The sequence below is a fragment of the Diplotaxodon limnothrissa genome, linkage group LG13 (genome assembly GCF_057381915.1).
Source record: "Diplotaxodon limnothrissa isolate DT_005_m linkage group LG13, D_limnothrissa_male_GT1.1, whole genome shotgun sequence".
Classification (NCBI taxonomy): Eukaryota; Metazoa; Chordata; class Actinopteri; order Cichliformes; family Cichlidae; genus Diplotaxodon; species Diplotaxodon limnothrissa.
Window position 1 is genome coordinate 12,263,237 of NC_140608.1, and position 22,997 is coordinate 12,286,233.

Below are 22,997 nucleotides of genomic sequence, written 5' to 3' on the forward strand. Positions count from 1 at the left end.
AAAATACAGTAAATTTTATACACTGAATCGCTGAAACAGAATGCCTCTACATTTTTATGGTATTAAACTGCATTTCTTTTCTGGCATGACTCATCAGAATATACATGTTTATTTGTGATTTACAATAATTGCATGACTGACTGACGTGTCACGGTTTAGCTACATACAGCAGCATTCCCTTTGTGGTGTAGTGCAAAGCTAATAGCTCAAAGAAATTGAATGACAGATAAAGATGCAAGAATATGAAGTGGTCCCTGGGTGTCTCTGGGTGACAGCTGCACTGAAAACCCCCTGTCATTGCTTTAGCCCCTCATAGTTTGCACGGAAGATGCTGACTGGTTTGCAAACACTTGCCAACTCCTCACCTAGCAGCAGCAGTGAAACTGAGCTTTTCTGCTGGTCTGCTGTTTTTAACGCTGTTAGCTGCTGTTAGCCTCTGTTAGCCAGTGTTAGTGAAACTTTCTTCTAAGTGGATCTAATATTGTTAGACTCTGCTGCTGAGTGAATAAACTCTAATACAATGTACGAATGTCAAACAAAACAAAACAAATGTTTATCAAAGGGAATGTTTGATTTTTTTGGATGCTTAAGCCTAACATTAGCTAGACTAACATTAGCTTATATCCAGCTACTGTTGCTGTTTTTAAGCCAGTTGTCTGGAGACGGGAAGATTGCATGTTTAACCTGTTAACAATAAGTAACTGTGACAATATTGGAGGTGAATAGTCATGTTAGAGCCCTTACTTCAGTTCAGGAGATGACGCTTCAGGTAATGAGGAAGAGGTGGAAATAAGGGAGGAGAGAGACATAATGACAAAGAGATGATGAAAATATAGATGTGCAGGTGTTAAATGGTCATATATAGTTTGAAGGAGCTATTTGTGATGCTTAAATTAAAAGTAACTTATAAGGTGTGCTACATATGAGGCCAGTCTCTAGCCATATAGATGTGATAAGGGGGAACTATTAGGCGGGCCACCATGGCAGCATCTACCTGCTCCTATGCATTTTTAATGGATTAATACTAAGTTTATGAGAATGCATCAATTTTCTAAATAACCTGAAGAAATTACTAACTGTACCTTTAAAAATTGTTATTTAACATCTTGATTGACATGGGGAAAAATTAATTTTTAAAACACTTCAGCTTGTATTTTGGGGCTCTTCATCATCTGCCTGCAGGAGCTCCTACTTAGGATGGAGGATATCCAACATGTCTGACAGAAACCTCTGTGTCTGTCTGAGTACAGACTGCTCAGAAATGGACTGAACCAGATGCAACGGCTTAGATTTTGCCCGTACACATAAGCTGCCATAACCACAACGTCTCATACTTCATGAGTTGTCGTGTGTACTCCGAGACTTTCAGCCTGCGTAAAAAATAAAAAAAATACAGCCTTTGCTGCAAAGGAAAACTCAAATTACCAGTGTGGTCATTCCAACTCAAAGGGTAATTTAGATGAATACCAAGATACCTAGAGGATTTAACTTGGCAGGTTATCACGAGGAAGTTGGTATGTGGAGGACACTGTTTGTGTTCATCTGGAGACAGCCAGCAACCTCCAGCCACCACTTGCCAATCAGCCAAGGAATACATATTTTTCCCCAGTGATCAGGGGATGCCGCTCATTCGCCAGTGGATCTTTAGTCCTGTGTGACAACGGAATAATATTTTATGGCAAAAAGATTATACAGATTACAATAGGACTGCCAAAATAACAGTAAAATTCTGCAAAGCTTCTACTTTTGTGTACACACACAGTATGATAAGTTGTTGTTATTATAGATTAGTTCAGGCACACGGTTAACCCTTTAAACCCTGACCTAATTTACCCTTTAAACCAGGGGAAGGAAACTCCAGGGCTCAAGGGCCGGTTTCCAGCAGGTTTTAGATGTGTCCTTGATCTAACACAGCTGATTTAAATTGCTATATGACCTCCTCAACATGTCTTGAAGTTCTCCAGAGGCCTGGTAATGAACTAATTATTTGATTCAGGTGTGTTGACCCAGGGTGAGATCCAAAACCTGCAGGACACCGGCCCTCGAGGCCTGGAGTTGCCCACTCTTGCTAAAAATGCTAACCGTCACCGGTGACGGGTTAGGGTTTAAAGGGTTAAAGAGTTTAATGTTAGCAAAACAAGTGTTTGGCGCATATTGCCATGTCTGAAATAATAAATATGAGTCATTTTAGGATATTTACAATCAGCCACCATCCCTCCTTAGCGATGACTGACTCATAACTGTAAACATTTACTGTACTGGGAGAACGTGCCAAACCGCTCCCCTGAAGGTGATATATCCCAACACAACATGCGAGAAAAGCAGCCGTCGTGAAAGCCAAGATCGTCTTTTTTGACCCTCACCACTGCAACACAGAGAGGTAAGTATTTTCATCACTAGCAAAGGCTCCACTTGTGATTTAAAATCTACCCCAGTGCAGCTCAGATGCTCTGCTCATCCTCTGCTCGCTGCAGTGCCAAGCTTATTCCCCCTCCTTTGGTAACCTGGCTCGTGTCTAAATCTTAACTCAACACTACAGATGAGCTTTATGGACGATTGCTGGTTATGCAGTTTAACCTTGTCTGGTCTGATGGAGTCACACATTTAGAGTGTAGACATCAAAGAGTTTACAACCTGGGCATTAATCCGATGCCTCCCATGCCTCTCTTATTGATGCTACAGCTCCTGCATTATTTAGCAGCCTTTCTGTATTTGTGATTCTGCCAGGACTGATGAGGAAACTGTCCTGCTGCGCTGACAGGACTGGAAATCAATGATTTCATAGAAGAGAGACAGCAGAAAATGTATTCGGGGAAAATAAATTCTCCTGAGTGCAAACTGAAAGTGAGCATGAAACGTGGAACAAGACGACAAGTTTGGCACGCAGCGGAGAAATTACATCACCTCGAATATGATTCACAGACCAGTACTCTGATGAAAACACTGCTGGCTTTTACACAGAAGTGATTAGAGGTAGCAGGCAGCGAGAGATGAAAACACTCAGGTGCATCCAGGAGCTCTGTGATCTAACTGATAACATCAGAAAGATCTCCTCTTGTTAAACAGAGCGGGAAAGCTTACCCTCCACATCAAACACGGCAGAGTGTTCGTCCTGCTGCCGGGCTACAATACTGATTGACAGATCACAATCCCTCATATCTGTCGGGGGAGGATCACAACCCTGTGAGCCTGTCCACCGAAAGATTGGGTTCAACTCGGGAGGAACTGCACAGAGTCACAAAGATCTCTTGACAGACTGAGGTCGTGCTTGTTTGCTGGATTGAAAAGAACAAACAAGAAAGCGTTTGAAATGAATGTGGGGGTGTATGTCCCCCACACGTGTGACTGACAAGTGTTTTGGGGTAAATGTCAGCTGTCAGATGCACTCTGCTCGCCACGGTTATCCTGAGGGGTATGTTCATGGTAACTGCAGAGTGCATCACGGGCTCATCAGTAACAAAGGATACAGTAATAACACTCTCTGGAGGAGATGCGTACAAGCCTGGATGGAACTTTATTGACCCTTTGCTGCAATTTCTGTTAATATCGGCCTTCAGTGGATTCATCACATTCGTGCTAAACCTCACAGAGCTCTGGCATATCCACAACATCAAAAGAGACCAGGGGCCACACAATTCACACAATAACAAAATTATTTAAGCATGACAGCAGCCAAAACCCTTTTGTGAGGGAGGTGAAGTGCCTCAGAGCTGTTGCATACTAAACACAAACGTGTAAATGTGAGCCACTCGCAAACATATAATTTATGCTGATGCAAAATATTCATTTCTGTGTCCCTGTTTCCTGAAAAACAGCAGATGACTGTTTCTGGTTTAATCGTAGCAAGTAAGTACATGTCTAATTCTACAATGTCTAATTAAGGAAAAAAAAAACTTCTGAATGTAGCTCATGAAAAAAAATACAAATTGTCAACTTTAAAATACAAAATATAATCTTTGTCCATGCAATTTTAAAATAAGACTGATTTAATATTTGGCCTTGCACTGGTGATGCTTCATTTACAGCATCGTGTTCAATCTACGGCGTGCTGTAGCCTGATGTGGTCCATCCCAGAAATGTAACTACATTGCTGTGATAGCTCGGTTTGGTACTAATACGTGGTTTGAGTGCAGTATATTGATTATCACGAGGATAATACCTCAGTGAAACCAAATGTAATAGGCTGTAATTGTTGCTTATTGTGTTAATAAAACAGATTGTATTCTGCCCATAAAGACACAAGCCATTTATCATTCCCCTAGCCTTGACAACACATGTATTAAACTCAAGAATCAAAGTCCCTCCCTACTTCGTTTCAGTAAGAGTAACTGTTGTTTTGCAGGTAGCTCCAAGTGCAGGATGAACAAATCAGCTTCACTTGCGATGGTAGACCAATAGAGACCCACCAGTGCATGAATATATATACATCTGTAATGCCTAAGTATCAAATCAAATCAAATCAAATCAAATTTATTTATATAGCACATTTAAAGACCGAAGTACACCAAAGTGCTTTCCAGTAAACCAAGATACAGATAAAAATCACAATATAAAATATAAATTACGGATATAAAATATAAAATAATTACATAATCTAAATGCAGAGCCAGATGTAAGCACTAACTAGTATAATAATTTTTTGCACTTGCTGAAAAAAAAAAAAATCGATGCTGATGCTTTTTCTTCAAGGCTAGTGAGGATGTGAACAGACTGCTACCTGGACCTGCAGGATCTTCACTCTTAAGCTTACTTTACACCAAGGTCATACTAATGTAACATAATCTTCCTTCAGAGTTCATAGACAGATGGGCTTCATGCCCAAAGTCAGAGGGACTGAAGGATGAGGGCACAAAGAAGCTCATAATGTACAATAAGAATTTCTGTCTGGTGGAAATAGTAATTAGCTAAGTGACAAGCAAAAAAAATCAACCCAGTTTCACCTTAAAATGCTGGAAAATGAGGCTTGCAGCGTCTAGTGCAATCTTTATAAGACTTATGCACTGATGTTTTATTTATTATCAATGAAATTATTGTGGAAGCACACTGATATAAACTTGGTCGGGTAACAGCTGTACAACCCCCTCCAGATCTGCTAAATGCAATTATATTGCCTTGAGGTTGCTGAAGAAAACCTCAAGGCAATATAAATTTAATATATTATGCTACATACAGAACTGTACCACTCCCTCCTACCTCATAAAAACTTGCTTGTTGTTCACATGCTTCTCGGCTTTAGTTTACGGATCACATACCAGAGATGAAACAAAACCCCCTCAACATTATTCATATTCTATATCCTTTCTCCTGATCTTATGCGTGTTTGGTTACAGGGCATGAGAAGCAAGCCTGCAGATTCCTATCTCTGCATGCACCAAGCAGAGGCAGAGCAGAGGCATGGCATCAAATACTGAGAGGCTTGTGCGCTTACAGGACAGAGAGAGGCTTATGTAAGAGTGCTCCAAAGACCGGGTAAGTAAAAGAAGAAACAGAGTTTAGTACTTTTTGAGAATTCAATCAATGGTCAAAATGTGGGTGAGGGCAAGAGGGCAAAGTAATAATCTACAGCACTGTGCAAATGTATTGATCCACCTCTCATTTTGCTTCTGATGAGCCAAACTTTCTTGTATTTTTTTAAAAGTGGTCTGGAGCAATAGTTCTCCAGCCTTTTTGAAGGCCTTTCATAGTTTATCTTTGGACATTGGCTGCTTTTTTATTCATTTTCAGTTGAGACCTTGCATTTGCTCATTTTCAGATGAATGTTGTTTTTTGTTTGTTAAGCTGCTTAACACTGACCTGTTAGCTGAAAACCTGGCATATCTCAGCATGGTGTGCAGCGTGTCCTTAAAAGATTTAAGGAAACTGGACACGTTGAGGACAAAAGATTAGAGCGGTGAATCAAAATGGTTTATTATTTTAATTTATTTATTTTCTAATTATTTTCTGTGGGGTTTTTTTAAGCTTTTAAGGTTTTGAAGATGCAAAATTGAAACCTGCATTTGTAGAGCAAGTCTCTGGATGTTTAGAGAAGCACCAATAGAACTAGTGCTATTTTAAAAATGTATTTTACAAGAGGGAGGCATCAAACCAAAAGACACAAATAGAAAACACTAGACAAAGAATGATTGGAGAGGTTTGAGTCAAGACGTTTCCGTCTTGAGAACATTGAGGGTTTTCTTGTGCGAGCATTTGAGTAGCGCAAAGGTGCACAGATTTGTGTCTATATACAACTAATATCGAAGAAAAGCACAAAAAATATAGGCAGATGTGGACAGATTCTACCTCGAATAAACAGACATGACCCCCTTCCTTACTTTTTCCAGAATGAGTAATCACCTTCACTCTGCAAGTGGTGGATAAAAAGCATTCACTCACATCTGCACTAAACAGTGAGGTACTTCGCTAATATGGTCATTGTGCATTATACATAATTCTCATTCAAGAAAGGCTCTAATGTCACTCTTCACGCTTCACGGACAAATGACGTCAGAAATACTGTGAGAGCAAAGAATGGATAAAAGGTCAAATATAAAGCCTGACTGAAAACTGCATCTAATTAGACAAACGGTAAATTGTTTTTTCCATTTGAGTGAATACACATTAAAATGTACAAAAAACCCCAACAAAACTAAAAGGACGGGCTACACTGAATTAAAAAAGACATTTTCATGCAGTTTTAATCATCCATGTTGTTTGGCAATACATGAAGCATAGACACAACAGGCATGCAGACATGCACAGATCCGGTTATGAAAAAACAAACAAAATGAAAATCACACTTAATCCACGAAACCTCTGTGCACTCATGCCAGCCCTGTCCTCACTATCTATAAATAAAATCAGCCCTTGTGCCTTTCAGGGCCCTGTGGGGAATAAGAAAACAGTGTGCAATTCACAGGAGAATCTGGTGCGCACAGCAAGAAGCTTCACACTTTGCAGAAAACACATCTCAACTGAAAAACAGGCTCATACGACAATGGAAAATCAATGAAGCTGCCTAGGTAAGGGTTTCAAAAGGGATAAGAATTGGCCGATGTTCTGAGACAGGGGAGTCTAAAACAGTGTAATCGGACAAGAGTCACACCCACGTTAACACAACAGGACTGAAACCTGGCTCATCTCATGTGAAAAGCAGATATGGGGGTCTATTAATTTCAGTCTTAGACCCTGCTAAAATTCACAAATTCCTATTTTGACTAAAATACTTTTTTTTTTTTTTTAATTCATACATATATTCCTTTTTCCTTGTTTGGGATACTGTTAAGAAATGTCAGTATATAAATATTCATAATCAGTAGGTAAGAGATAAGAATTTTAGCACCAAAGCTTCCTTGGTTCAGCTTGAAGTCTGCTTGAAGTTCCCTTTGCTGAAATGTTATCTTGAAACAAATGGGTCTTGTGACAAACAAGCTCTTCTTTTTGGTGTTTCAAATACTGACAGGCAGACAGATCAAGATATTCAGAAGCCCCCCCAAAATTCTTAATTTCCACCAGAGACTAACCTGAATTTTGGGGTGAATCTACGTGGACTCTGTGATCTAACCGCTGTCAACAGTTACGCCCATGTGGACTGTTTCAACAGCGATATGTTGCTGCATTTCTCGGGAGGTACACATCATGTTGCGACGTAGGGTTATGACCTACCTAAAGCACAGAATTAACACAGACCCAATCAGTCAAAATCAAGTTCATTTTTATTTGGTTGTGACGCGATAGGTCCTTAATTTCTCACATAAATAATGTCCACTTGGTGACTCACTGCTCAGTTAAGCTGATGTCATCTTACGTAAGAAGAATACTGCTTGGAAACTTAATCTGAACAAAAAGAATAAATTATGAAATGTCAAGTACTCATAGTCTCTATATTAAAGGTGGACGTAGCCCACCATCAGCCAGTAGTTTGTCGACTACAGTTTGAAGGCATCATGTCTGGCAACACAACCACTGTCATTGTTTTTTGGAGCCAGAAATGACCATACTGCTTTGTTCATTGTTTATCAAGAAAAAACTGGGCCTAATTAAAACATACCAGTTTGCCCTGCTTGACTTTTATTGTTTAATCTATGCTGACAGTCTCCTGCAATTTGCTGCACTCTTCCTGGATGTCTTCACCTTTCTGCACAAAAACTGTAAAATGTTATTACTTTTCTAGTTAAATAAATATTTAATATATTACTAAATATTTACTATTAGTTGAAAAGTGGTGGAGATTTTTTTAAACCATTCCTTTTTCCAATAATAATAATAATTATAATAATAACAACAATAAACACTATAAAAATCACATCTAAACTCTATTCTTGTCAAACTGCACATAAATGATCAAAACAATGATAACAAATAAAAGTACCTTCCCAAATTATGTTATATTTGCCAATATTAATGCTGAAGATGACTAATCTTTTTTATTGAACTACTTTTAAAAACTTTTCTGTTTAATTTCTAGTAATGCACCCTATTCTATAAAATCACATTTCTTTATTAGCTACCATGCAAGGATTACATATCTCTGAAAAACAGGTCAGAAAAACAGGCCTTGACTTTGAAAAGTGTAATAAATATATTCATAATAAATAAAAGGACAGCTGAAATACAAGGCTTCGGGGCTGTGGGACATGGTTAAGTGTTTATATCTTCAGGGGGATTAAGAATATTCAGAAAAATGAAGGCGGTGTGTTGGCGAAACAGCTGGTTAGTTTGTACGCTCATTCTACCAAGTTACTTCTAAGAGTTGCTAATTTAAAAGTGATGGTTGACTTTAACTTGCATGTTTTATTAAATTAGATTAGATTTCTTTTCTCCATCATTGAAGCTTTCTTTGCTAATGCGCTAAAAGAATTATTACACTCCGTCTCCTCTACATCACATATGTTGGCCAAGATAGTTGGCAATATAACCACAGAAGGTAGTTTACTTACTAATGTTACCTCTGTTTCCACAAACGTACATATAGTAACTGATCTCAGTGCAGTGAAAGCATAGACAGTGGCAGCTTTATTCTGACTTCACAGACCATGCACAAACAACAAGAAAGAAGCTATTGGCCTCTCAACTTGGCAAGCTCATGCCTCTGTTAAGGAGAAACTGAAATGCCCATGAAAGACACCCTACGATTTCATTGGAATCAATGTCAAACCTGCTTCTTGTGACAATAGACGGTTGTGGCAACATGATCACGGTAATGTAAAGGATAAATGCAAAGAGGTAAGCTTTATGATAAAACACAGTTTCAGATAAAAGCAGAGGGATTGTTTCACTTTGTTATGTTTGAATTATTGTCAGTCTTTAGATTGCACTGGGCAAGCACAGCTTGCCTTGCTTGTCCTGACAGAACTCCATTACTATACTGGGCTCAAGAGGGTGGAAAGCTAATTTTTCAGTTAAAGCTAGTCAGCTTGGTTTGTCATATTGATACAAATACCTGCTCATTATTCCTAGCCAAAATTATATTGTCTTTCCCTCAGTAAAAAAACAAAACCTGGCCTCAGACTTTTCGATCAGTCTCTTAATACAATTAACCTCACAGCAAGCCACATTATTTGTATCCATATAAAAAAAGGTCCTGTTCAGTGACTTAAATAACCACAGTACTTTCTCAGTATTCAAAAAATTAGTGCTTAAATACAATTAAACAGCTTATATAAAAAAAACATACCCAGCCCATACAGTTGTCATAAGGTGGGAAATTAACTAATCTTATGAGTGTATATTTGACTCATCAAAGCTCTTTTGCTCATGTGTTTTTAGTTTTAAAGACAGCAGTGTTATGAATGCTGCTTTATCAATTAAAACTTAAATCTGAAGGACCAGACTCGCCAACCTCCTTTCAAAACAAGAATCATAGCTCCATACACTGGATTTATATCTGCACATGACATATTTGCGTGTGTGTTTATGTTTTTCTCAGTTTGATTACAACAAACAGTTTTTCCTCTCAGGATTTCCCAGGTGCTAAAACATCTGGATACGTACAGTTATTTCTAACCATTTTTAACAATTTCTCCACAGCGCTAATCAAAATCCTTGGTATCCACTCCTGTACCCACAGGGCCTGATCTCACACTGGCTGTGAATCAGCCTGGCTCAAGACCAACTGCATTTACTGCTACTGGCACTTAAAGTTATTGTTAGCTTTAAAGGGGGCAAAGTTAGATTTACTGAACCTGCTGTAAAGAACCTCAAAAGGCTCACTGGGTCTTAGATTGCTGCACTGTTGTTTTTCAAATGAGATTCATGAAACAAATTTATATATAGAACGTTGTTTTGCACCAGAATTGATATAAACATGTCATACTGATATGCAATTAGAATTAATTTAGAGTGTTTTTCAGTTGATAATCCATCTTGCTCTATCCAGGTGTGGGTCAAGGGGGCAACAGTATAAAAAGAGATGCCCAGACCTCCTTGTGGCCAGGCATGGCTGCAGGGTTGGCCCCAAGTAACTATTTCCTGGCAGAGTAGCCATGTACCTCTATTTTCTATGATATCATCACTCTTGTCTGTCTTCTCACCCCCAGGAACAATTTGGCTTGGAACACCCTACGCTGCCCCTAACAACATATCACCTCTGACCATGCATAATCATGCGTGCTTGATATTTTAAGTCTAACCAAATCACAACTTAAATCACCTCAGAGAAAAACCAAACAACTCCAAAAAACAGTAAATGGGATCTTTACTAACTTTGTCGTTTACCTTCAGGACACTGGCAGTATCCCATAAAGAGCTCTTTATTGGTAGTTTTTGGGATATTAGGTGTTTCCTGCAGCAAGTTTGGCAAACAGACTCCCAAACTAGGTGTGGGAAATGCAGTAGAAGGTCACTTAGAAATCGAGGCAGGCAGGGATTGCTGGCAACTGGAAGGAAAATGGCTGTTTTAAATACCCAAGTGTTGTTAAGCAGGCATTAGTCACACCTGTATGAAGACTTCTGAATTGTGATGCACTTATTCCATTTTGTAAACAACTGAATCTTCCAAGAAAGTTGAAATTAATCACCCTCTTAACTCTTTAGCAAATTTGTCTTTGTGACACCTGTTCCCTTCAGCTGTGGCTATTGTACCACTGTAGGAAGCAGCTGTAGCCTGGCACGATGAAAGGCTATTTCTTTTTTTTTCTTCTTCTACTCAATTACAGCCCACCTAGGCCTCTGGTAACCAGCCAAGACACCCCACAGTGCACCAGTACTCTATCTAAACTCTGAACAAGCAGACCCTCTCTCCCAAAACAGTTGGAGGCGATCAAGATGCACTCCGTGTGCGTTGCCTCAGAGCTTTGGATGCTTACAGCCTCGAGGAGAATCTGGTGAGCGATAAGCACCGACTCATGCCAGAACAAAGCATGACTAGATAGATTAATGGTTTTCTGATAAGCCGCTATCATCATTCATAGCATTAATGCATCAGTAGCAGTCTATTTTAACATCAGACAGCATGTGCAGTGGGAATAACAGACTGAGCGTCGGGCTAGCGATGATAATTTACTGTTCGTCTGGATAGCCTTTAATGGAGAGTTTGGCTCCAGCGTTACAGACGATTTATCCACAATCATTTCTGTATGCCATGGTGAAATAATAAAAGAAGCAACTGAGAGTGCGCCCACAGTTCTGCTGCACTGTAGCCAGATAAATGGCATGAGAGACTAAAAACAGACAGGTGAGAACAGGTAGTAAAGGTAAACCTGCTAGTGTTTTGGAGCAAAAGAATACAACATCACATCTCAATAAGAACTGTCAGAGTCTACTCCAAGTGCTTCCACCGTTCTGCATATTTAATTCACTGACATCGACGAGGGATCTGATGTTTTTGTGCAGGCCGACGAGTTTCTGTTCATTAAAAATGAAGTGAATGGATAACAGGTGCAGGCAAGATTGCTACTGGGTGGTCCTGAAATGCCTGACTGGAGACGTGCATGTTTTTAAGATGAGGATTTAGGGCACAGACAGTGCAGGATAGGAAGGGGGAAAGCACAAAAATATATACAGTACACAGAAAAATCCAGTTTTAAACACTGAGCTATTTCTGACAAGTACATACTGCCATGTTTGACTGAGGCTAACAATGTAGAGCATCCTTCGGTATGAAGTTGAATTGCTGACTCTTTGTTATCATCAATTTCTAGACACATATATATGTTCATATTACTTCAACAGAAATAAAGGACCAGAACAATTTCATGCCCGTGTGATTTCATGGACGCTATTATTTTTTACAAGGTAAGTTGAGAACAAAATGGAATCTACTGTTGATCTGCTTTAATAACATAAAAGTGGATCTGCAATGCACAAAATTACAGCAGACTCCCATCATTTAGTACACTGTCTATACATAGTGCTGTGAAAAAGTATTTGGCCCTTTCCTGATCTTTCCTTGGGGGATATTTATCAGATTTAAATGTTTTAGATCATCAAACAAATTTTAGCCTTTGAAAAAGATAACCTGAGTTAAAATGATTTTTTTAGATGATTATTTCATTCATTAAGAGAGAAAAGCTATTCAAACCTGCTTGGCTCTGTGTGAAAAAAGTAATTGCGCGCTAAACCTAGTAACTGATTGTGCCATCCTTGGCAACAAGAACTGCAATCATGTGTTTGTGATAGCTGCCAATGAGTCTTTCACATCACTGTGGAGGAATTTTGGCCCACTCGTCTTTGCAGTGTTGTTTTAATTCAGCCATACTGGAGGATTTTCAAATATAAATGGCTTGTTCAAGGTCACGCCAAAGATCAGATCAGACTTTGACTCGGTCACTCCATAACCTTCATTTGTTTTTGTTTTTTTAAGCCATTCAGAGGTGGGCTTACTGGTGTGTTCTAGATCATTTTCCTGTTACATAACCCGAATGTGTTTGAGATTCAGGGGACAGATTGATGGTCCGACATTCTTCTTCAGGATTTTTGTGTAAGAAAGCAAATTTCTTTGTTCCATCAGTCATCCTGAAACAGCAAAGCAGCCCCAGACCATCACATTACCACTATCATGTTTGACTGTTGGTATGATGCTCTTTTTATAAGATGCTGTTTTAGTTTTATGCCAGATGTAACGGGACTCAACCCTTCCAAAAAAGTTCCAGCTTTCGTCATGTCAGTTCATAGAATATTTCCCCCAAAGTCTTGGGTATCATCAAGATGTTTTTTGTAAAATGCGAGATGAGTCTTTGCAGTCTTTTTCATCAGCAGTGGTTTTCTCCTTGCCCAGTCTCTATCTTATTGTTGAATCATGAACTCTGACCTTAACTGAGATAAGTGAGTCCTGCATTTCTTTAGATGTTCTTTTGTGACCTTCTGGATAAGTGGTTGATGTACTCTTGGAGTGATTTAGGTTGGACGGCGACTCCTGGCAAGGTTCACCGCCGTTCCAAGTTCTCTCCATTTGTGTATAATGGCTGTGACCGTGTTCGGTGGAGTCCCAAAGCCTTAGAAATGTCTATGCAACCATTTCCACATTGACTGATGTCAGTGACTTGTTTCTCACCTGTTCTGGAGATTCTTTAGATTGTAGCATGTACATGTTGATTTGAGTCTGCTTCACTTTGTCCGACAAGTTCTATTTAGGGTATTTCTTAATTCAACAGGTCTGACAGTAATCAAGCCTGGGTGTGGTGAGTGAACTTTAACTCGGCTTTCAATATGTGGTTAATCCCAGTTAATTAATAGTGTAACAAGATGGGGCAATTACTTTGGTAGGATTATGTTTGGATAGCTTTTTTCCCTTAAAAATTTCCTTTAATATTTACTCGAGTTGTCTTTGTCTGATATAAAAATGTAAAAAAATGTCAATGTAACCCTTAATTGATTGTCATTTAAGCTAAAAAGTGACCAATTCTTCATAAAAATTTGAAAAATGACAAAAGTTGTTCATGTTTGAGGTAATGTAACAAATCTGCACCCAGTTACCATGATTGTCTTCCCAGTTCCCATGTTTGTCTTATAGTTTTTTCCAGGATTTGGTGCATTAGTGGAATGAAATGTTGAGTGCACCTGTCAGATTAAAGGATTGAAGGTATCCCATTCTATTATTTGTTGACTGTATCTGTTAAATCTATCTGCCTCGGATGCCAAATAGATTGAAGTGTGGGAGCCCTTTTTGTATTGGAAGTGAAAGAGCCTCTTATCCTGATCCTGCTTTTAAAAACCTGCAAAAGAATAAATATAAAATATTTACGGTGCATTTTCTGCACCCTATGTATTCAGTGTGTTTTTGTGGGGGGAGGTTTGGTGTGCATCTGTGTGCATTTCCGTACATGCCAAAGCAAGAGTGGAAGAGCTCCTCTTTCATGTTGTGCTGCTTTGATTATTGCTTTCCAGTGTTGGATTAATATTTAGCATTTGGCTCTCAGAGGACTGTGCAAGTGAATTTGCGTAATCTCAATACCTATAACTGTGTCATTGGCAGTCATTTATACACTAACCAAAATATTCCCAGGGACTGAACTGCTCCAGTTTTTGTCTTTTTTTAACTGAAAGACCATCATGGGGCAACTATTAAGAAAACCCCCCAGCGCTATTTGGTTGCGAAATCTGTATTTCAGCTGTGGACGTTTACAGTTTTAATTACTGAGAAACCCTAATAAAAGAATTTTCCATTTATTCCCACACCCTGAAGCAAGACTTGTGAGTGGATAGAGTCATCAAATTCCCAGTGATACGTGCTTCATCCAGAGACTGCAGTTGCTACAGCAGCAAGCTGAAATCAAAGCAGTTTCTACTGGCGATTCCCTCTGGATGTTCACTGGTTACTTCCTCTGATGTTTTCTCCTGTCATCATCATCATTAACAAAGACACCGCCATGCACACGGGCGTTAAGACTTCCCAAAATCAAGAGCACATCTGTATGCCTGTATGCATGCACGCATATGCACTAACACACTGAGACAATCACCTTTGAGAATAATGATCATGAAAGAGATTCAGTGTGTAAAAGTAGGGGCCGTTTGTGTTGCACAGCAGCTTTGATGTTAAATTAAGGGAAAAGGGGGCACAGAGAAAGTGACATCTTTATATTAGAAGCTCTATCGTTAAGCAAACTGTTTATATCTTGGGATACTCGTCAAATTCCTGTCATGTTTGTGAAAAGTGATGTTTCTGCATAGCTAATCACGAAGTGCCGAATTCATAATGACATCGCTGCTGTAACAAACATTCTGCATCAAATATGGAGCCACGACCAGTGAGTTATAATCCCACCATAATTCTGACTTAATCTTTCCGTGCCCACAATTTCATTACTTCCCTAACTACAGTTCCAGAGGACACACTCTTTAAGTAATCACAGTCAAACTAATCCGTCCCCGAGAGGGGATGCTGACAGTTTTCACACACGTTCACGTCCTCTCCGGGGACCATGACCCGTGTTTTAAGGAGGAGGATCAGAAATGACACCGCAATCTCTTCGGGAAAGGTTATTACTTCGAAAGGCTCATCTTTTCTTCCAGAACAGATAAGCCATTGTTCTCACAACAGATGCTCAAGCTGAAGCAAACCGCTCACATTTCAGATCCAATAATGATACCTATCATTCAGTGCAGTTACCACATAGGATCAATTAAAACCCAATTAACAGGAGTCATATGGAACCTAATCCAACTGCACTATTGCCCAAATCGTGTTGGGATCATTACTAATCATTTCACAGAGAAGCAAAGGAAAGCAAAACTATGGCTATGCAGCCCCAGACACGGCAATATATCACAGTGCTCTGAAAGCTTTAATCAATCCCTGCAGCCCAGTTTAGTGTGTTTAGTAGGTGAAAATGCTCATCAATCAATCACTGGCTCTGCTCTAATTGCTAAATTCCCTTGTTTGTGAAATCTCTTGGAACACGTCTGGTAGCACATCTGGGGCAACCAGTAGTCAGGTCAGTGTGATGGAATAGGTTTATGCCTCTGTGCAAGTGGGGCTGAAACTTAATTGCTTAGAATGAGCAAAGGGCTCATAAGCGAAAAGTAGGAAGAACAGCAGTCGATACACTATGGACTGTGCTTGCAAATGTGGCATTTTTTTCTTGGGCTCTATTGTGGAAGTTTACTGAATCAATATTTATAAAATCACCCGAATTCAATATAATACACAATACCATGTTTTGTCACTTACATGTATTTCCCATTTAATTCTACTATAAAAGCCTTTCTGTGTAAAATAGATCTTATAGTGCTTAATTTTCTATGTTTTTTCACATTTTGAAACATTTATATGTGTTAAAACTGCCAGCACCAAGTTTCTGTGCTTTAACCCGCTTCGAAAGTGTGTGATAATAACTATTAGGCTACACTTCCGAAATGTGGAGTGCGTGTTTCCCCATCAGCGCATCTCATACCGCATTACAGCGGATCTCCCAATCAACACTTACATCTCTGAAGCGATTCCAGTGCTTGATCTTGCGGCTGTACTGTGAAATGGTGGACAGCCACTGCTCGTCTTCCATGAAATTCCCCGTCTTTTCCGCCTCTTTGACGCTCTTCACTTCGGTTTGGAGGGTTGACCCCGCCAGCATCACCAGCGGGACGAGAAGGCACACGATATCCGTATTTCCCACCATGGTAGCGGACAAACAAAAACACCTCGCGCACACCGACTGTCGGCAGCAGGAGGAGGATACCGAGGCTGGACTGAAAGTACCACCTGATTAGCCTATAGGATGCGCCTTCTGCTCGAGGAGAGAGAGAGGGAGAGGGAGGGAGAGAGAGATTTTCAGGGTGTGTTTCCGTGAACACGCCACACATTTATTTGCATGTTCCTGGGTGCTGTTGGTGTTTACAAGCAACGAATTCAAATGCCACGTGACTCCTCTCCGCTCTGGGCTTTTTCAGGTGGGACACTTTGGTTTGTGGGGCAGGTAAATAAAGGCTATAATAATGTATTATTGACTCCTCAGTTAATTCTTTTAGGATTGTGAGGGGAAACATATTTAGATCACCTTTATTTCTGATGAGATAAGTAAAACCTTCCACCTGAAAGGCTGGGATTAGACAGGTTTTAGTTTTTATTTGAGAAATTTTGGCATCGGGATAGTCGTAGATTGGATTTCCTGATCATTCCAGCTCATGTCTATGTTAAAAAAAAGCCTTCAGTCAGTAAAAAGCCCACTCTGACACACACTCAGCCAGCAGTTCTGCTGCAGCACGGTAAGATGTCTTTTTCATTAAAATTTCACCGCAACAGGGAAACCCTTTGCGACCCTTTATCTACAAAAGAGCTATGCAAATGTACTTAGCGATGTTAGTTTGGAAAAAAAATACCAACTGGGTCCACTTAGAGCTTTTCCAGAGGCTTCAATCATATCACACGACTTTCATCAATGAATGCGGCTCTCTCTTGGTTGTCATGGAGATTAATCACTTGGCAGGGATGTTTTTGTTTTATTTACAATTTATTAATTTCAAATGAATCAAACTTTTCAGGTATCAACAGCAGCTATTAGGCGATTCACTTCACCCCCCCTTTTTTCTAAAGTGACTGGATTTTTCTTTTTATTTATGCTTATCTTGTTAGTTATCCTTTATTCATCCAGATATATTCATCCAAAATACCACAGGGAACTGTGCTGTCCCCTCTTCTCTTCACCCTGTACACCTCTGACTTCTGCTACAACTCTGAATTATGCCACATTCAGAAGTTTGCAGATGACACAGCCATCATGGGGTGTATCTGGGATGATCAGGAAGAGGAGTACAGAAGTCTGGTGAGGAACTTTGTCGCATGGAGTCACACAAACCACCTGCAACTCAACACCTCAAAGACTAAGGAACTGGTTGTGGACTTCGGGAGGTCTAGAGCAGGTCCACTGCCGGTTCAGATAGAGGGGGAGGAGGTGGAGGTGGTCAACAAGTACAAGTACCTCGGGCTGTGGGTGGACAATAAACTGGACTGGTCATGCAACACAGAGCACCTGTATAAAAAAGCACAAAGCCGACTGTACTTCCTCAGGAGGCTGAGGTCTTTTAACATCTGCAGGAAGCTCCTGAGGATGTTTTACCAGTCGGTGGTTGCTGGAGTACTTTTCTATGCTGTGGTGTGCTGGGGGAGCAGCACAGCAAAGAAGGACTCATCCAGGCTGGAGAAACTGATCAGGAGGGCTAGCTCTGTGGTCGGCATGAAGCTGGACACTCTGGTGACAGTGGCAGAGAAAAGGACATTAAAGAAACTGATGGACATTATGGACAATGCCAGGCATCCTCTGCACACGGCCATAAACAATCAGAAGAGTCTGTTCAGTGACAGGTTGCTTCTCCCAAAGACAAGAACTAACAGACTTAAAAACTCCTTTGTCCCACACGCCATCAAACTGTTTAACTCCTCTCTGGAGGGGAGAGGAAGGGGAAACAGGAGGACAAAGGAGGGAACAACTAAGCTGTAGTGCCTCTTCACCTCACTGTGCAATACCTTTTGTGCAATACTTTTGTAAATAGTCAACGGTGCAATAGACTCAATACTTGAAATGTGCAATTCACTTGTATTTTTATTTTTATTCCTATTTATTCTATTTATCCCCTTCGTATATTTTATTTATATTGTCTCCCTATTTATATATATATGTGTGTGTGTATAACTCTGTAACTTCTGTCGGTGCTGTGCTTTTTTGGAAATCGAATTTCCCAGAGGAACCCACCCGAGGGATTAATAAAGTTCTATCTTATCTTATCTTATCTTAAATAGTGTGCTTGAGATTAAGATATCTATTCCAAGAGAGACCATGGCGTTATTATTTATAATACATAATCAATTACTGTGGCTGTGGCATTTGTTGTAGTTGTTGAAAGTAAGGCTATGAATCTGCTCCGCATAATTCATTTAATTATCTAGTAAGTGCCTGCACTTACTCAGTTCAAGAGTACATTTGTTTACAAAGTTGAGACTTTATAATAAATACAGTACAATATGACATATAATATAAAATTCAAATCCAATTGCATATAGACAAAACCTAATCATCTATTTAATATAAAATAGTAAATGTAAGTATTTTCAGAAGAATAACACAAGTATTTAGAAATTATCATTTGGTTTCATGGTCCAGCAGCTTGTATGAAAATTTAAAACAATTTAGGAGTGATAGATTACAGCTGCTGCCCAAACAGAGCCTTAAAAATCAATGAACCATAAAGATAATAAAATAAAATTTATTTGTACAGCACTTAATAAAACCAGCATTTACAAAGTGCTTCTCAAAAACACGCAATAAACAAACAATAAACGTAATTTTTTTTAAAAGCCCCCTAGGAATAAATTATAAAAACAATTTTCCATATCAATTATAAAAAACCACACGAGACTCAAGTGCAAGAGACAATAAAATATAATGTGACTCCATAGGAAATAATACATTTAACATAAAATGTAAAAGTTTAAAGAATGAAATGGAGATAAGCTAAGAATGTCAAAGATATAAAATCTATAATAAAAGCGCTACCAAGTGCTATAAATTAACACTGATGAAGACACTGAGGAAGCGAGTTGGACTTCCTCGGGCAGGTCATTTCACAGCTGAAGAGCCCTAACAGCAAATGCTCAATCACCTTTTCTCTTTAAGTGTGAGCGTGATGGGAAAAGTAAACAGGTTTCTGGGAGGATCTCAGGCTGTGCAACTGCAGCCAGGCCATGAATGTTTTTTAAAATAATAAGTTGAATATTAAAACCAGTTCTTAAAGTAAAGGGCAGCCAGTGTAAACAGTGTAACAGCGCCACTTGCTACACTGTAGCAGCAGGACTCGTTAACCTTGCTTATGTGTTTCTCAAGCACACCCAGGTTTCTGACAACTGATTGTACATGAACTGATAACCAAGGGAGGACTTGATGAGTAAATGGAGCGTTTCTGGACCAATGATAGGATTTTCTGTTTTTTTTTCTGAGTTTAATTTTTTAGAAAATATAAGTCTGTGTATTTTACCATTCATTTAATACTAAGCTGTTAGCATAGTAGTGGAACAAAATATCATTTCTCTGTATAATGGTGCCAAGAGACAGCATGTATATATAATTTTTTAAAAAACAAGATAGGACCTAGTATAGACCCCTGGGGGACTCCAGATTTTAGAATAGGGAGAGCTGTGGTCACCAGTAAAAAAACAAAACAAAAATAAAACTGTAGAGCTGTTCCAGATATACCAACCTGATGCTGCAGCCTCTCAGTCAAAAACGTTTTATGGACTGTTGCATCAAATGTTGCACTTAAGTCAAGCAGAACAAGGACAGAACATTCATCAGTGTCAGCAGTTTTTAAAATATCATTTGTGATGCTAATAGGCACCGTCTCAGTTCTGTGATGCTGTTTAAAACTGGACTGAAATTTTGAAAAGATTTTGTTCTCATGTAACTTTTAAAGATGCAGTGGACAACAATTTTTCTCCTGTGGCATCCAAAAAGGTGTTAACTAAGGTGTAATCTCACACGACTCTGCTAAGTGTCCCGGTAAGGGGCAGCATACATGACACCAGGCCCTAGAAATGGGATACCTAAGTGCAACACACCTACAACAAATGTTATGAATTATTCAAACTGTACTGTTCATGCTGTCAAAACTCATTATTGTATGTGAACTTAATCAAAACCTCTCAGTCTTAATAAAAATGAAACAAATTACCACAGTGCTGTCTGATTTCATGTGATTTTCATATGGAATAAAGTTAAAGCAATAGTTAATTACATTGTTATATCTTGATTGACAAACTGACAACCTTGCATTTTTCCCTTGTATCTACATTATAACAATGAAACACAGTTGGCTAAAATAGAAAAAAAAAAACCACAGAAAAGAGTCAATGTTGATTGTTATCTGGATTAATGACAACACAAAAAGAGGTATGCGATGTGGTTATGTTGACTGTAGTTCTATGATACGTCTCGGTTGCGTTGTATAAAATGTTTTGATGCATTTTTTGGGGAAGTACAGCATTTGCACTTTGCCAGGCTATAGCGTTTGACTATATCTGCATAGCCTGCTGCAGTCTCAGCCCTAGAGAGGAGCAGTGAATGACAGCTTGTAAATGAAATGCTGGATTAACTGATGCCATCTTTATTTTATCCTGAAAGAAGTGTATTTGAGACCTTAATAAAGGCAGGCGTAAAGACAGGAAGTTGTTCGAACTGAACATGGACTCGTGCATGGAAATTATGTGATGTGATACAAGCAAGTGTGTGAAAGCAGCTGAGCTTAATCCACATATAGTGAAGCATACAGCAAGCATGCAAATGCTTATTTTTAATGCTACACACTCAAGCTGAATAAAATATTCATGTGTGCAAACAACAAATTTTCTAGCTGGTTGGACTCTGCTTAGTTTGTACTTCCTGCGTTCAACTAAAGCTAACTGTAGCCAGACACGAATACATGCAATCTCCCTGCTTTAATCTCAGCAACATTAATCAAACTGAAAGCAATGAAGAGCATGAAGAAAAATTACAGTGTGATTAACTTCTCTCTTGTAAGTCACATATTAGGAGGAAAACCTGAAGCTACTGCAGCAGGAATCGAGCAAAGGCCTGGCCGTGAACCCAGACAGATGTGATATGACAGTCACGGAGCAGTGAAGCAGAAAGTGAAAGGAAGAAACACGGGAACTGACAATTTTCATCTCGTTCTTTGAAGACAGAAAAGGAAATAAATGGCTGAGAAATCCTTGAGTCATAGTACTATAGGCTGTAATGCAATCTTATAAAAGCACTGTGAATACACTCCTGTGTCATGTGAGTGTTTTCCCTGGGTCTGATGCTTTGTGACTCAGAGGAAGAGATGTAATTGTGACGACCGCACAGATAAAGTGAAGTTCATTAACGAAACATTTTGGATTCTGTCATCCAGAACAGATGTGTGTATCCATGAGCCAGTCTTGGAGCCTAAGTTATTTGTCAGCTTATTAATTAATACTTTTTTAATGAATGTGTGCCATTACTAATGACTTTCTAGCAGTCTGTTTAAGGGGTCAGTCAATTGGTTCAGGTCTCCCTACAGATATCATTATATTAATGATGTTACTTAACTTTGGGCTGGAAAAAAGCAAACTGCAGAACTTTTCCCTGTAACGTCCATTCAAGACTAATAGGTGGTATTAGTCCAGTAAATACGGACGATATCCAGGATACTTTAAGATTCAAAGAGCAGTCACAACAGCCGAGGAAAGCTGTGTTTGGCAGGATTGCTAAATAATGCACATGCTTCTAAAATGAGAGACAGAGAGAGAGAGCTTCACTCTGGGACAAGTCACACTAAGAGTACTTATAAATAATGATCGGGATCCTTTTCTCTGTCTTAAGTCATCATGCATGCAGTGACTTTTTTGCTCTGCTACCTATCACTTAGCAATGCAGCCTCTGTGCCAAATTACACTCGATCAATATCAATAATGAAACTCGTTCACAAACTCAGCAACCAAAGCTGGAAAATGCAAATAATCCACCTCCTTTGGGTGCTTTATGTCAAGTTGGCAGTCAGTGAAAGGAAACGATAACACCTTTTTGTTTTGTTGCTCATGTTCCGTGACCAACAACAATAATAAATGAATGACACAGGGCTTATTACACCTCTGGAAATGTATTTAAAGCAGATAGTGGTAAAATGTTCCTTACTAGATTTTATCTAGGCCTCTTTTTTTTCCTCTTTTTTTGTCAGATCTATCATCTTTGAACAGAAAGGCCCAGCAGATCCACCCTCTGGAGTGTTGTGTAAAGTTTTAATGCTTTAATAAAGAAGAGTGTATCTTCACAAACAAAGAGAGAGAGAGAGAAAAAGCTAAACATCACATTTTCCACTCCCCTGAGAGTGTGGGTCTGTTTCTGCTTCTTCCAGCAATAAATCAAAACCTGTCCCAGGTCCAGCGTCAGGTGATGCAGCCTCGCCGAGCCAAACAGCCGATCCTGCATTCACTGCAAAAGCCTTTTCAGATAAACACGAGGAAGGCTGAGATGGAAAGGTTATTCTTCTTCAGTTGGAAGTGTCTCCTCAGAGTGACAGACACCACCTCATTTTTCATGCCACGAGAAGTGATAAACAGCAATAAAGTACTTCTG

At 39.3% G+C, this 22,997-nt stretch overlaps 1 protein-coding gene across 2 annotated transcripts in view; it reads right to left on the minus strand.

Moving 5' to 3' along the window:
• The window catches only part of spock2 (SPARC (osteonectin), cwcv and kazal like domains proteoglycan 2), a 36,653-nt gene extending 20,121 nt beyond the window's left edge, over positions 1 to 16,532 (minus strand). For both annotated transcript variants that reach the window (XM_085369208.1, XM_085369209.1), the window contains exon 1: positions 16,344 to 16,532. In XM_085369208.1, coding sequence (XP_085225334.1) covers positions 16,344 to 16,532 — 189 coding nt within the window. The remainder of the gene's footprint in view (positions 1 to 16,343) is intronic.
• Between the last annotated feature and the right edge of the window lie 6,465 nt (positions 16,533 to 22,997).